Source organism: Carcharodon carcharias, chromosome 9 (assembly GCF_017639515.1).
Source record: "Carcharodon carcharias isolate sCarCar2 chromosome 9, sCarCar2.pri, whole genome shotgun sequence".
In the NCBI taxonomy this organism is placed as follows: Eukaryota; Metazoa; Chordata; class Chondrichthyes; order Lamniformes; family Lamnidae; genus Carcharodon; species Carcharodon carcharias.
The window spans coordinates 57,344,993-57,360,059 of record NC_054475.1 but is presented as its reverse complement, the minus strand read 5'-3'; the positions used below and the strand labels follow the sequence as shown (position 1 = coordinate 57,360,059).

The 15,067-nt window shown below is 52.7% G+C and overlaps 1 protein-coding gene across 1 annotated transcript in view; it reads left to right on the top strand.

Moving 5' to 3' along the window:
* Positions 1 to 15,067, top strand: part of LOC121282418 (protein PELPK1-like) — a 55,954-nt gene that overhangs the window by 25,731 nt on the left and 15,156 nt on the right. Inside the window, exon 2 of the mRNA XM_041196134.1 lies at positions 11,778 to 11,931. Coding sequence (XP_041052068.1) covers positions 11,778 to 11,931 — 154 coding nt within the window. The remainder of the gene's footprint in view (positions 1 to 11,777; positions 11,932 to 15,067) is intronic.

Sequence of the window (15,067 nt, the reverse complement as noted above, 5' to 3'; positions counted from 1 at the left end):
GAGAGCCCAGAAATCCCCAATGTACTCAAGTGCCCAAAAATCCCCACTGCATCTGAGTACAGAGATCCCCAATATACCCGAGAGTCCAGAGATCCCCAATGTATCCAAGAATCCAGAGATCCGCAGAGCACCCGAGAGCCCGTAGATCCCCAATGTACCCAAGAGTCAGAAGATCCCCAATGTACCTGGGAATCCAGAGATATCCAATGCATCCTAGAATCCAGAGATCCCCAGTCTACCCGAGAGTCCGCAGATCCCCAATATAGCCAAGAATCCAGAGATCCTCAGTGTACCGGAGAGTCCAGAAATGCCCAAAGTATCTGAGAGCCCAGAGATCCCCAACGTACACGAGAGTCCAGAGATCCCCAATGTAGCCCGGAGTCCAGAGTTCCCCAATGTTCCTGAGAGTTCAGAGATCACCAATGTACCTGAGAGTCCAGAGATCACCAATGTATCTGAGTGTCCAGAGATCCCCAATGTTACTAAGTGTTCAGAGATCCCCAATGTACCCGTGAGTCCAGAGATCCCCAATGTGGCCGAGATCCCAGAGATCCCCAATGTATCTGAGAGTCCAGAGATCACCAATGTACCTGAGGGCCCGAAATCACCAATGTACCCGAGAGCCCAAGGATCCCCAATTGTACCTGAGAGTCCGCAGATCCCCAATATATCCAAGAATCCAGAGATCCTCAGTGTACCCGGGAGTCCAGAAATCCCCAAAGTATCTGAGAGCCCAGAGATCCCCAATGTACCTGAGAATCCAGAGATCCCCAATGTACCCGGGAGTCCAGAGTTCCCCAATGATCCTGAGAGTTCAGAGATCCCCAATGTACCCGAGATCCCAGAGAACCCCAATGTTTCCAAGAATCCAGAGATCCCCAGTGTACCCGAGAGTCCAGAGATCCCCAAAGTATCTGAGAGCCCAGAGATCCCCAATGTAACCGAGAGTACAGAAATCCCCAAAGGATCTGTGCACCCGGAGATCCCCCAAATTCCTGAGAGTTCAGAGATCCCCAATTTACACGAGAGTCCAGAGATCCCCTATGTGCCTGGGAGTCCTGAGTTCGCCAATGTTCCTGAGAGTTCAGAGATCCCCAATGTACACGAGAGTCCAGTGATCCCCAATGTACCTGAGAGTCAGGAGATCCCCAAAGTATGTGAGAGCCCAGATATCCCCAATGTCCCTGAGAGCCCAGAGATCCCCAATGTACCTGAGAGTACAGAGAGCACCAATGCATCTGAGGGCCTAGAGATCCCCAATGATCCTGAGCGTTCAGAGATCCCCAATATACCCGAGAGTCCAGAGATCCCCAAAGTATCTGAGAGCCCAGAGATCCCTAATGTATCTGACAGTCCACTGATCACCAATGTACCTGAGGGCCCGAAATCCCCAATGTACCCGAGAGCCCAGGCATCCCCAATTGTACCGTGAACCCCGCGATCCCCAATGTACCCGAGAGCCCGGAGATCCCCAATGTACCCAAGAGCCTGACGATTCGCAATGGACACGAGAGCCCAGGGATCCCCATTGTACCCGAGAGCCCGAAGATCCCCAATGTACCTGGGAACCCAGAGATCCCCATGTATCTAAGAATCCAGAGATCCCCAATGTACCCGAGAGCCCAGAAATCCCCAATGAACCCAAGTGCCCAGAAATCCCTAATGCCTCTGATTACGGAGATCCCCAATGTACCTGGGAGTCCAGAGATCCCTAGTGTATCCGAGAATCCATAGATCCGCAGAGTACCTGAGAGCCCGTAGAACCCCAAAGTACCCGAGAGACCGAAGATCCCCAATGTACCTGGGAGTCCAGAGATCCCCAATGTATCCTAGAATCCAGAGATACCCAGTCTACCTGAGAGTTCGCAGATCCCCCATGTATCCAAGAATCCAGAGATCCCCAGTGTACCTGAGAGTCCATCGATCCCCAATGTATCCGAGAGTCCTGAGATCCCCAGTGTACCCGGGAGCTCAGTGATCCCCAATGTGTCTGAGATCCCAGAGATCCCCAATGTCTCAGGGAGCCCAGAGATCATCAACGTTCCTGAGAGTCCGGAGATCCCCAATGTGCCCGAGAGTCTGGAGATGCCCAATGTGCACGAATGTCCAGAGATCCTCTATGTACCCGCGAGTGCAGAGATACCCAATGTACCTGAGAGTCCGGAGAACCCCAATGTACCCGATAGTCCAGAGATCCCCCATGTTCCTGAGAGTTCAGAGATCACCAATGTAGCTGAGAGTCCAGAGATCCACAAAGTATCTGAGAGCCCAGAGATCCCCAATATTCCTGAGAGTTCAGAGATCCCCAACTTACCCGAGAGTCCAGAGATCCCCAATGTATCCGAGAGTCCAGAGAACACCAAGGTATCTGAGAGCCCTGAGATCCCCAATGATCCTTAGAGTTCAGAGATCACCAGTGTACCGGGCTTCCAGAGATCCCAAATGTAGCCGAGAGCCCAGAGATTCCCAATGTACCCAGAGCCCAGATATCCGCAATGTACCCGAGTGCCCCAAGCTCCCCAATGAACCCGAGAGCCCAGGGATCCCCAACGTACCTGAGAGCCCAGAGATCCACAATGTACCCAAGAGCCCGAAGATCCCCAATGTATCCGAGAGTCCAGAGATACCCCATGTTCCTGAGAGTTCAGAGATTCCCAATGTACCCGAGGGTCCAGAGATAACCAATGTACCCGAGGTTCCAGAGATCCCCAATGTACCCGAGAGCCTGGAGATCCCCAATGTACCCAAGAGCACGAAGATCCCCAATGTCCCCAATAGCCCAGAGATCCCCATGTATCTAAGAATCCAGAGGTCGCCAATGTACCCGAGAGCCCAGAAATCCCCAATGTACCGGAGTGCCCAGAAATCCCCAATGCATCTGAGTACGGAGATCCCCAATGTGCCCAAGAGCCCGTAGATCCCCAATGTACCCGAGAGTCTGAAGATCCCCAATGTACCTGGGAGTCCAGAGATCCCCAATGTATCCTAGAATCCAGAGATACCCAGTCTTCCCGAGATTTCGCAGATCCCCAATGTATCCAAGAATCCAGAGATCCCAAGGGAAGCTGAGAGTCCAGAGATCCCCAATGTATCCGAGAGTCCTGATACCTCCAGTGTACCCGAAAGCCCTCTGATCCCCAATGTATCTGAGAGCCCAGAGATCCCAAATGTCACAGAGAGCCCAGAGATCAACAATGTTCCTGAGAGTCCGGAGATCCCCAATGTGACCGAGAGTCCGGAGGTCCCCAATATACCCGAAAGTCCAGAGATCCTCCATGTACCCAAGAGTCCAGAGATCCCCAATGAACCTGAGAGTTCAGAGATCACCAATGTACCCGGGGGTCCAGAGTTCCCCAATGTACCCAAGGTTCCAGAGATCCCCAATGTAGCCGAGAGCCCAGAGATCCCCAATGTACCCAAGAGCCCAGATATCCGGAATGTACCCAAGTGCCCCGAGCTCCCCAATGTACCCGAGAGCCCAGGGATCCCCAATGTACCTGAGAGCCGAAGATCCCCAATGTACCCAAGAGCCCACAGATCCCCAATGTATCTGAGAGTCCAGAGATGCTCCATTTTCCTGAGAGTTCAGAGATCAACAGTGTACCCGAGAGCCCAAGGATCCCCAATGTTCCTGAGAGTCCGGAGATCGCCAAAGTATCTGAGAGACCAGAGATCCACAATGTTCCTGAGAGTTCAGAGATCCCCAATGTACCCGAGGGTCCAGAGATCCCCAATGTACCCAAGGTTGCAGAGATCCCCAATGTAGCCGAGAGCCCAGAGATCCCCAATGTACCCGAGAGCCCGGATATCCGCAATGTACCCGAGTGACCCGTGCTTCCCCATGTACCCGAGAGCCCAGGGATCCCCAATGTACCTGAGAGCCCGAAGATCCCCAATGTATCCGAGAATCCTGAGATCTGCAGAGTACCTGAGAGCCCGCAGATCCCAAATGCACGCGGGAGTCTGAAGATAACCAATGTTCCCGACAGTCCAGAGATCCCCAATGTATCCTAGAATCCAGTGCTCCCCAGTCTACCCAAGAGTCCGAATATCCCCAATGTACACAAGAGCCCGGAGATCCCAATGTATCTGAGAATCCTGAGATCTGCAGAGTACCTGAGAGCCCGCAGATCCCCAATGCACCCGGGAGTCTGAAGATCACCAATGTTCCCGACAGTCCAGAGATCCACAATGTATCCTACAATCCAGTGCTCCCCAGTCTACCCAAGAGTCCGCAGATCCCCAATGTATCCAAGAATCCAGGGATCCCCTGTGTACCTGAGAGTCCAGATATCCCCAATGTATCCGAGATTCCCAAGATCCCCAATGTTCCTGAGAGCCCAGTGATCTCCAATGTATCTGAGAGCCCTGAGATCCCCAATGTCTCAGAGAGCTCAGAGATCACCAATGTTCCTGAGAGTCCAGAGATCCCCAATGTGTCCGAGAGTCCGGAGATTCCCAATGTACCCGAATGTCCAGAGATCCTCCATGTACCCGAGAGTCCAAAGATTCCCAATGTACCTGAGAGTCCAGAAATCCCCAATGTACCCGAGAGTCCAGAGATCTCCCATGTTCCTGAGAGTTCAGAGATCCTCAATGTACACGAGAGTCCAGAGATCCCCAAGGTATCTGAGAGCACAGAGATCCCCAATGTACCCGGGAGTCCAGACATCCCCAAAGTATCTGAGAGCACAGAGATCCCCAATGTTCCTGAGAGTTCAGAGATCCACAATGTACCCGATGGTCCAGAGATCCCAACTTATCTGAGATCCCGGAGATCCCCAATGTACCCTAGAGTTTTGAGATCCCCAAAGTATCTGAGAGCCCAGAGATCTCCAATGTTCCTGAGAGTTCAGAGATCACGAATGTACCCAGGGGTCCAGAGTTCCCCAATGTACCCGAGGTTCCAGAGATCCCCACTTTAGCCGAGAGCCCAGAGATCCCCAATGTACCCGAGAGCCCAGATTTCCGCAATGTACCCGAGTGCCCTGAGCTTCCCAATTTTCCCGAGAGCCCAAAGATCCCCAATGCACCTAAGAGACTGGAGATCCCCAATGTATCCGAGAGTCCAGAGATACCCCATGTTCCTGAGAGTTCAGAGATCCCCAGTGTACCCGTGAGTCCAGAGATCCCCAAAGTATCTGAGTGCCCAGAGATCCCCATTCTACGCAAGAGCCCAGAGATCCCCTATGTTCCTGAGAGTGCAGAGATCCCCAATGTAAGCGATAGTCCAGAGAACCCCAAAGTACATGGGAGCCGAGAGATCCCCAATGTTCCTGAGAGTTCAGAGATCACCAATGTACCCAGGGTTCTAGAGGTCCTCAATGTACCCGAGGTTCCAGGGATCCCCAATTTAGCCGAGAGCCCAGCGATCCCCAATGTACTCGAGAGCCCGGATTTCCTCAATGTACCCGAGTGCCCTGAGCTCCCCAATGTACCTGAGAGCCCGAATATCCCCAATGTACCCAAGAGCCCAGTGATTCCCAATGTAACTGAGAGTCCAGAGATCCCTCATGTTACTGAGAGTTCAGAGATCCCCAGTGTACCCGAGAGCCCAGAGATCCCCAATGTTCCTGAGAGTTCAGAGATCCCCAATGTACCCGAGAGTCCGGAGATGGCCAAAGTTTCTGAGAGCCCAGAGATCCCCAATGTATCCGAGAGTCCTGATATCCCCAGTGTACCCGAAAGCCCACTGATCCCCAATGTATCTGAGAGCCCAAAGATCCCAAATGTCTCAGAGAGACCAGAGATCAACAATGTTCATGAGAGTCCGGAGATCCCCAATGTTACCGAGAGTCCGGAGGTCCCCAATATACCCGAAAGTCCAGAGATCCTCCATGTACCCGAGAGCCCAGAGATCCCCAATGAACCTGAGAGTTCAGAGATCACCAATGTACCCGGGGGTCCAGAGTTCCCCAATGTACCCAAGGTTCCAGAGATCCCCAATGTAGCCGAGAGCCCAGAGATCCCCAATGTACCCAAGAGCCCAGATATCCTCCATGTACCCATGTGCCCCGAGCTCCCCAATGTACCCAAGAGCCCACAGATCCCCAATGTATCTGAGAGTCCAGAGATGCTCCATGTTCCTGAGAGTTCAGAGATCACCAGTGTACCCGAGAGCCCAAAGATCCCCCATGTTCCTGAGAGTTCAGAGATCCCCAATGTACCCGAGAGTCCGGAGATCGCCAAAGTATCTGAGAGCCCAGAGATCCACAATGTTCCTGAGAGTTCAGAGATCCCCAATGTACCCGAGGGTCCAGAGGTCCCCAACGTACCCGAGGTTGCAGAGATCCCCAATGTAGCCGAGAGCCCAGAGATCCCCAATGTACCCGAGAGCCCAAATATCCGCAATGTACCCGAGTGACCCGTGCTTCCCCATGTACCCGAGAGCCCAGGGATCCCCAATGTACCTGAGAGCCCGAAAATCCCCAATGTACACAAGAGCCCGGAGATCCCCAATGTATCCGAGAATCCTGAGATCTGCAGAGTACCTGAGAGCCCGCAGATCCCCAATGCACCCGAGAGTCCAAAGATCCCCAATGTACCTGGGAGTCAAGAGAGCCCCAATGTATCCTAGAATCCAGAGATCCCCAGCCTACCCGAGAGTCCGCAGATCTCCAATGTATCCAAGAATGCAAAGATTCCCAGTGTACATGAGAGTCCAGAGTTCCCCAGTGTGCCAAAGTGTCCAGAGAACCCCAATGTACCCGAATGTTCAGAGATACCCCATGTACCCGAGAGTCAAGAGATTCCCAAAGTATCTGATAGCCCACAGATCCCCAATGTACCCGAGAGTCCAGAGATCCCCAATGTACCCCGGAGTCCAGAGTTCCCCAGTGTTCCTGATAGTTCAGGAATCCTCAATGTCCCTGAGAGCCCAGAAATCCCCAAAGTACCCGAGAGACAGGAGATCCCCAAAGTATGTGAGATCCCTGATATCCCCAATGTCCGTGAGAGCCCAGAGATCCCCAATGTTTCCGAGAGTCCAGAGATCCCCAATGTATCAGAGAATCCAGAGATCAGCAGGGTACCTGAGAGCTCGTAGATCCCCAATGTACCCAAGGGTCCGAAGATCCCCAATGTACCTGGGAGTCCAGAGATCCCCAATGTATCCTAGAATCCAGAGAGACCCAGTCTACCCGAGAGTTCGCAGATCCCCAATGTATCCAAGAATCCAGAGATCCCCAGTGTCCCTGAGAGTCCAGAGTTCCCCAATGTATCCGAGAGTCCCGAGAACCCCAGTGTACCCGAGAGCTCAGTGATCCCCAATGTATCTGAGATCCCAGAGATTCCCAATGTATCAGAGAGCCCAGAGATCACCAATGTTCCTGAGAGTCCAGAGATCCCCAATGTGCCTGAGATTCCAGAGATCCTTAATGTACATGAATGTCCAGAGATCCTCTATGTACCCGTGAGTGCAGAGATTACCAATGTACCTGAGAGTCTGGAGATCCCTAATGTACCCGAGAGTGCAGAGATCCCCCATGTACCTGAGATTTCAGAGATCCCCAACGTACCCGAGAGTCCAGAGATCCCCAATGTAGCCGAGATCCCAGAGATCCCCAATGTATCTGAGAGTCCAGAGAACACCAATGTACCTGAGGGCCCAAAATCACCAATGTATCCGAGAGCCCGGAGATCCCCAATGTACCCGAGAGCCCAAAGATCCCCCATGTACCCAAGAGCACAGAGATCCCCAATGTAACCGAGAGCCCAAAGATCCCCAATGTACCCGAGAACCCGGGGATCCCCAATGTATCCGAGAATCCAGGGATCCCCAGTGTACCCGAGAGTCCAGAGACCCCCAAGGTATCTGAGAGCCCATAGATCCTCAATGTTCCTGAGATTCCAGAGATCCCCAAAGTATCTGAGCGCCAGGAGATCCGCAATGTACCCGAGGGTCCAGAGTTCCCCAAAGTATCCGAGAGCCCAGAGATCCCCAATGTACCAGAGAGCCAGGAGATCCCCAATGTACCCGAGAGCCCAAAGATCCCCAATGTCCCCAATAGCCCGGAGATCCCCGTGCACCTAAGAATCCAGATATCCCCAATGTACCCGAGAGCCCAGAAATCCCCAATGTACTCAAGTGCCCAAAAATCCCCACTGCATCTGAGTACAGAGATCCCCAATATACCCGAGAGTCCAGAGATCCCCAATGTATCCAAGAATCCAGAGATCCGCAGAGCACCCGAGAGCCCGTAGATCCCCAATGTACCCGAGAGTCAGAAGATCCCCAATGTACCTGGGAGTCCCGAGATCCCCAATGCATCCTAGAATCCAGAGATCCCCAGTCTACCTGAGAGTCCGCAGATCCCCAATATATCCAAGAATCCAGAGATCCTCAGTGTACCCGGGAGTCCAGAAATCCCCAAAGTATCTGAGAGCCCAGAGATCCACAATGTACCTGAGAATCCAGAGATCCCCAATGTACCCGGGAGTCCAGAGTTCCCCAATGATCCTGAGAGTTCAGAGATCCCCAATGTACCCGAGATCCCAGAGAACCCCAATGTTTCCAAGAATCCAGAGATCCCCAGTGTACCTGAGAGTCCAGAGATCCCCAAAGTATCTGAGAGCCCAGAGATCCCCAATGTAACCGAGAGTACAGAAATCCCCAAAGGATCTGTGCACCCGGAGATCCCCCAAATTCCTGAGAGTTCAGAGATCCCCAATGTACACGAGAGTCCAGAGATCCCCTATGTGCCTGGGAGTCCTGAGTTCGCCAATGTTCCTGAGATTTCAGAGATCCCCAATGTACACGAGAGTCCAGTGATCCCCAATGTACCTGAGAGTCAGGAGCTCCCCAAAGTATGTGAGAGCCCAGATATCCCCAATGGCCCTGAGAGCCCAGAGATCCCCAATGTACCTGAGAGTACAGAGATCACCAATGCATCTGAGGGCCTAGAGATCCCCAATGATCCTGAGCTTTCAGAGATCCCCAATATACCCGAGAGTCCAGAGATCCCCAAAGTATCTGAGAGCCCAGAGATCCCTAATGTATCCGACAGTCCACTGATCACCAATGTACCTGAGGGCCCGAAATCCCCAATGTACCCGAGAGCCCAGGCATCCCCAATTGTACCGTGAACCCCGCGATCCCCAATGTACCCGAGAGCCCGGAGATCCCCAATGTACCCAAGAGACTGACGATCCGCAATGGACACGAGAGCCCAGGGATCCCCATTGTACCCGAGAGCCCGAAGATCCCCAATGTACCTGGGAACCCAGAGATCCCCATGTATCTAAGAATCCAGAGATCCCCAATGTACCCGAGAGCCCAGAAATCCCCAATGAACCCAAGTGCCCAGAAATCCCTAATGCCTCTGATTACGGAGATCCCCAATGTACCTGGGAGTCCAGAGATCCCTAGTGTATCCGAGAATCCATAGATCCCCAATGTACCCGAGAGCCCAGTGATCTCCAATGTATCTGAGAGCCCAGAGATACCCAATGTCTCAGAGAGCCCAGAGATCACCAATGTTCCTGAGAGTCCAGAGATCCCCAATGTGTCCGAGAGTCCGGAGATTCCCAATGTACTCGAATATCCAGAGATCCTCCATTTACCCGAGAGTCAAAAGATTCCCAATGTACCTGAGAGTCCGGAAATCCCCAATGTACCTGAGAGTCCAGAGATCCCCATGTTCCTGAGAGTTCAGAGATCCTCAATGTACACGAGAGTCCAGAGATCCCCAAGATATCTGAGAGCACAGAGATCCCCAATGTCTCAGAGAGCCCAGAGATCACCAATGTTCCTGAGAGTCCAGAGATCCCCAAGGTGTCCAAGAGTCTGGAGATTCCCAATGTACCCGAATGTCCAGAGATCCCCCATGTACCCGAGAGTCCAGAGATTGACCATATACCTGAGAGTCCAGAGATCCCCAATGTACCTGAGAGTCCATAGAGCCCCCATGTTCCTGAGAGTTCAGAGATCCTCAATGTACACGAGAGTCCAGAGATCGCCAAAGTATCTGAGAGCCCAGAGATCCCCCATGATCCTGAGAGTTCAGAAATCCACAATGCACCCGATCCTCCAGAGATCCCCAACGTATCTGAGAGTCCAGAAATCCCCTATGTACCCAGGAGTCCTGAGTTCCCCAATGTTCCTGAGAGTTCAGAGATCCCCAATGTACACGAGAGTCCAGTGATCCCCAATGTACCCGAGAGTCAGGAGATCCCCAAAGTATGTGAGAGCCCAGATATCCCCAATGTCCCTGAGAGCCCAGAGTTCCCCAATGTATCCGAGAGTCCCGAGATCCCCAGTGTACCCGAGAGCTCATTGATCCCCAATGTATCTGAGAGCCCAGAGATTCCCAATGTCTCAGAGAGCCCAGAGATCACCAATGTTCCTGAGAGTACAGAGATCCCCAATGTGCCCGAGAGTCTGGAGATGCCCAATGTACATGAATGTCCAGAGATCCTCTAGGTCCCCGCGAGTGCAGGGATTCCTAATGCACCTGAGAGTCTGGAGATCCCCAATGTACCCGATAGTCCAGAGATCCCCCATGTTCCTGAGAGTTCAGAGATCCCCAATGTATCCGAGAATCCAGAGACCCGCAGAGTACCCGAGAGCCTGTAGATGCCCAATGTACCCGAGAGTCTGAAGATCCCCAATGTACCCGACAGTCCAGACATCCCCAATGTATCCTAGAATCCAGAGCTCCCCAGTCAACCCAAGACTCCACAGATCCCCAATGTATCCAAGAATCCAGAGATCCCCAGTGTACCTGAGAGTCCAGAGATCCCCAATGTATCCGAGAGTCCCGAGATCCCCAATGTACCCGAGAGCCCAGTGATCTCCAATGTATCTGAGAGCCCTGAGATCACCAATGTCTCAGAGAGCCCAGAGATCACCAATGTTCCTGAGAGTTCAGAGATCCCCAATGTGTCCGAGAGTCCGGAGATTCCCAATGTACCCGAATGTCCAGAGATCCTCCATGTACCCGAGAGTCCAGAGATTCCCAATGTACCTGAGAGTCCGGAGATCCCCAATGTACCTGAGAGTCCAGAGATGCCCAATGTTCCTGAGAGTTCAGAGATCCTCAATGTACACGAGAGTCCAGAGATCCCCAAAGTATCTGAGAGCACAGAGATCCCCAATGTACCCGAGAGTCTAGACATCCCCAAAGTATCTGAGAGCACAGAGATCCCCAATGTTCCTGAGAGTTCATAGATCCACAATGTACCCGATGGTCCAGAGTTCCCAACGTATCTGAGAGCCCGGAGATCCCCAATGTACCCAAGAGTCTTGAGATCCCCAAAGTATCTGAGAGCCCAGAGATCCCCAATGTTCCTGAGAGTTCAGAGATCACCAATGTACCCAGGGGTCCAGAGGTCCCCAATGTACCCGAGGTTCCAGAGATCCCCACATTAGCCGAGAGCCCAGAGATCCCCAATGTACCCGAGAGCCCAGATTTCCACAATGTACCCGAGTGCCCTGAGCTCCCCAGTGTTCCCGAGAGCCCAGGGATCCCCAATGTACCTGAGCGTCCAAAGATCCCCAACGCCGCCAAGAGCCCGGAGATCCCCAATGTATCCGAGAGTCCAGAGATACCCCATGTTCCTGAGAGATCAGAGATCCCCAGTGTACCCGAGAGTCCAGAGATCCCCAAAGTATCTGAATGCCCAGAGATCCCCATTGTACCCGAGAGCCATGAGATCCCCAATGTTCCTGAGAGTGCAGAGATCCCCAATGTAAGCGATAGTCCAGAGAGCCCCAAAGTACATGGGAGCCCAGAGATCCCCAATGGTCCTGAGAGTTCAGAGATCACCAATGTACCCAGGGTTCTAGAGGTCCTCAATGTACCCGAGGTTCCAGGGATCCCCAATTTAGCCGAGAGACCAGCGATCCCCAATGTACCAGAGAGCCCGGATTTCCTCAATGTACCCGAGTGCCCTGAGCTCCGCAATGAACCTGAGAGCCCGAAGATCCCCAATGTACCCAAGAGCCCGGTGATCCCCAATGTAACCGGGAGTCCAGAGATCCCTCATGTTACTGAGAGTTCAGAGATCCCCAGTGTACCCAAGAGCCCAGAAATCCCCAATGTTCCTGAGAGTTCAGAGATCCCCAATGTACCCGAGAGTCTGGAGATCGCCAAAATATCTGAGGTTGCAGAGATCCCCAGTGTAGCCGAGAGCCCAGAGATCCCCAATGTACCCGAGAGCACGGATATCTGCAATGTACCCGATTGACAGGTGCTTCCCAATGTACCCGAGGGCCCAGGGATCCCCAATGTACCTGAGAGCCCGAAGATGCCCAATGTACCCAAGAGACCAGAGATCCCCAATGTCTCCGAGAATCCTGAGATCTGCAGAGTAGGTTAGAGCCCATAGATCCCCAATGCCCCAGAGAGTCTGAAGATCCGCAATGTACCTGAGAGTCCAGAGATCCCCAATGTATCCTAGTATCCAGAGATCGCCAGTCTACCCGAGAGTCCACAGATCCCCAATGTATCCAAGAATCCAGAGATCCCCAGTGTCCCTGAGATCCAGAGATCCCCAATGTATCCGAGTGTCCTGAGATCCCCAGTGTACCCGAGAACCCAGTGATCTCCAATGTATCTGAGAGCCCAGAGATCCCCAATGTCTCAGAGAGCCCAGAGATCACCAATGTTCCTGAGAGTCCAGAGATCCCAAATGTGTCCAAGAGTCTGGAGATTCCCAATGTACCCGAATGTCCAGAGATCCCCCATGTACCCGAGATTCCAGAGATTCCCAATGTACCTGAGAGTCCGGAGATCCCCAATGTACCTGAGAGTCCAGAGAGCCCCCATGTTCCTGAGAGTTCAGAGATCCTCAATGTACACGAGATTCCAGAGATCCCCAAAGTATCTGAGAGCACAGAGATCCCCAATGTACCCGCGAGTCCATACATCCCCAAAGTTTCTGAGAGCCCAGAGATCCCCCATGATCCTGAATTTCAGAGATCCACAATGTACCCGATCGTCCAGAGATTCCCAAAGTATCTGAGAGCCCAGAGATCCCCAATGTACCTGAGAGTCCAGAGATGCCCAATGTTCCTGAGAGTTCAGAGATCCTCAATGTACACGAGAGTCCAGAGATCCCCAAAGTATCTGAGAGCACAGAGATCCCCAATGTACCCGAGAGTCCAGACATCCCCAAAGTATCTGAGAGCACAGAGATCCCCAATGTTCCTGAGAGTTCAGAAATCCACAATGTACCCGATGGTCCAGAGATCCCAATGTATCTGAGAGCCCAGAGATCCCCAATGTACCCGAGAGCCTTGAGATCCCCAAAGTATCTGAGAGCCCAGAGATCCCCAATATTCCTGAGAGTTCAGAGATCACCAATGTACCCAGGGGTCCAGAGGTCCCCAGTGTACCCGAGGTTCCAGAGATCCCCACTTTAGCCGAGAGCCCAGAGATCCCCAATCTACCCGAGAGCCCAGATTTCCGCAATGTACCTGAGTGCCCTGAGCTCCCCAATGTTCACGAGAGCCCAGGGATCCCCAATGTACCTGAGCGCCCAAAGATCCAAAATGCACCCAAGAGCCCGGAGATCCCCAATGTATCCGAGAGTCCAGAGATACCCCATGATCCTAGAGTTCAGAGATCCCCAGTGTACCCGAGAGTCCAGAGATCCCCAAAGTATCTGAGTGCCCAGAGATCCCCATTGTACCCGAGAGCCCAGAGATCCCCAATGTTCCTGAGAGTGCAGAGATCCCCAATGTAAGCGATAGTCCAGAGAACCCCAAAGCACATGGGAGCCCAGAGATCCCCAATGTTCCTGAGAGTTCAGAGATCACCAATGTACCCAGGGGTCTAGAGGTCCACAATGTACCCGAGGTTCCAGTGATCCCCAATTTAGCCGAGAGCCCGGATTTCCTCAATGTACCCGAGTGCACTGAGCTCCCCAATTTACCTGAGAGCCGGAGATCCCCAATGTACCCAAGAGCCCGGTGATCCCCAATGTAACCGAGAGTCTAGAGATCCCTCATGTTACTGAGAGTTCAGAGATCCCCAATGTACCCGTGTGTCCGGAGATCGCCAAAGTATCTGAGAGCCCAGAGATCAACAATGTTCCTGAGAGTTCAGAGATCCCCAATGTAACCAAGGGTCCAGAGATCCCCAGTGTACCCGAGGTTGCAGAGATCCCCAATGTAGCCGAGAGCCCAGAGATCCCCAATGTACCCGAGAGCCCGGATATCCGCAAAGTACCCGAGTGACCCGTGCTTCCCAATGTACCCGAGAGCCCAGGGATCCACAATGTACCTGAGAGCCCGAAGATCCCCAATGTACCCAAGAGACCAGAGTTTCCCAATGTATCCGAGAATCCTGAGATCTGCAGAGTACGTGAGAGCCCGTAGATCCCCAATGCCCCCGAGAGTCTGAAGATCCGCAATGTACCTGAGAGTCCAGAGATCCCCAATGTATCCTAGAATCCAGAGATCGCCAGTCTACCCGAGAGTCCACAGATCCCCAATGTATCCAAGAATCCAGAGATCCCCAGTGTACCTGAGAGTCCAGAGATCCCCAATGTTTCCGCGAGTCCTGAGGTCCCGAGTGTACCCGAGAACCCAGTGATCTCCAATGTATCTGAGAGCCAAGAGATCCCCAATGTCTAAGAGAACCCAGAGATCACCAATGTTCCTGAGAGTCCAGAGATCCGCAATGTGTTCCAGAGTCTGGAGATTCCCAATGTACCCGAATGTCCAGAGATCCCCCATGTACCCGAGAGTCAACTGATTCCCAATGTACCTGAGAGTCCGGAGATCCCCAATGTACCTGAGAGTCCAGAGATGCCCAATGTTCCTGAGAGTTCAGAGACCCTCAATGTACACGAGAGTCCAGAGATCCCCAAAGTATCTGAGAGCACAGAGATCCCCAATGTACCCGAGAGTCCAGACTTCCCCAAAGTATCTGAGAGCACAGAGATCCCCAATGTTCCTGAGAGTTCAGAGATTGACAATGTACCCGATGGTCCAGAGATCCCAACGTATCTGAGAACCCGGAGATCCCCAATGTACCCAAGAGCCTTGAGATCCCCAATATAGCCGAGAGCCCAGAGATCCCCAATGTTCCTGAGACTTCAGAGATCACCAATGTACTCGATA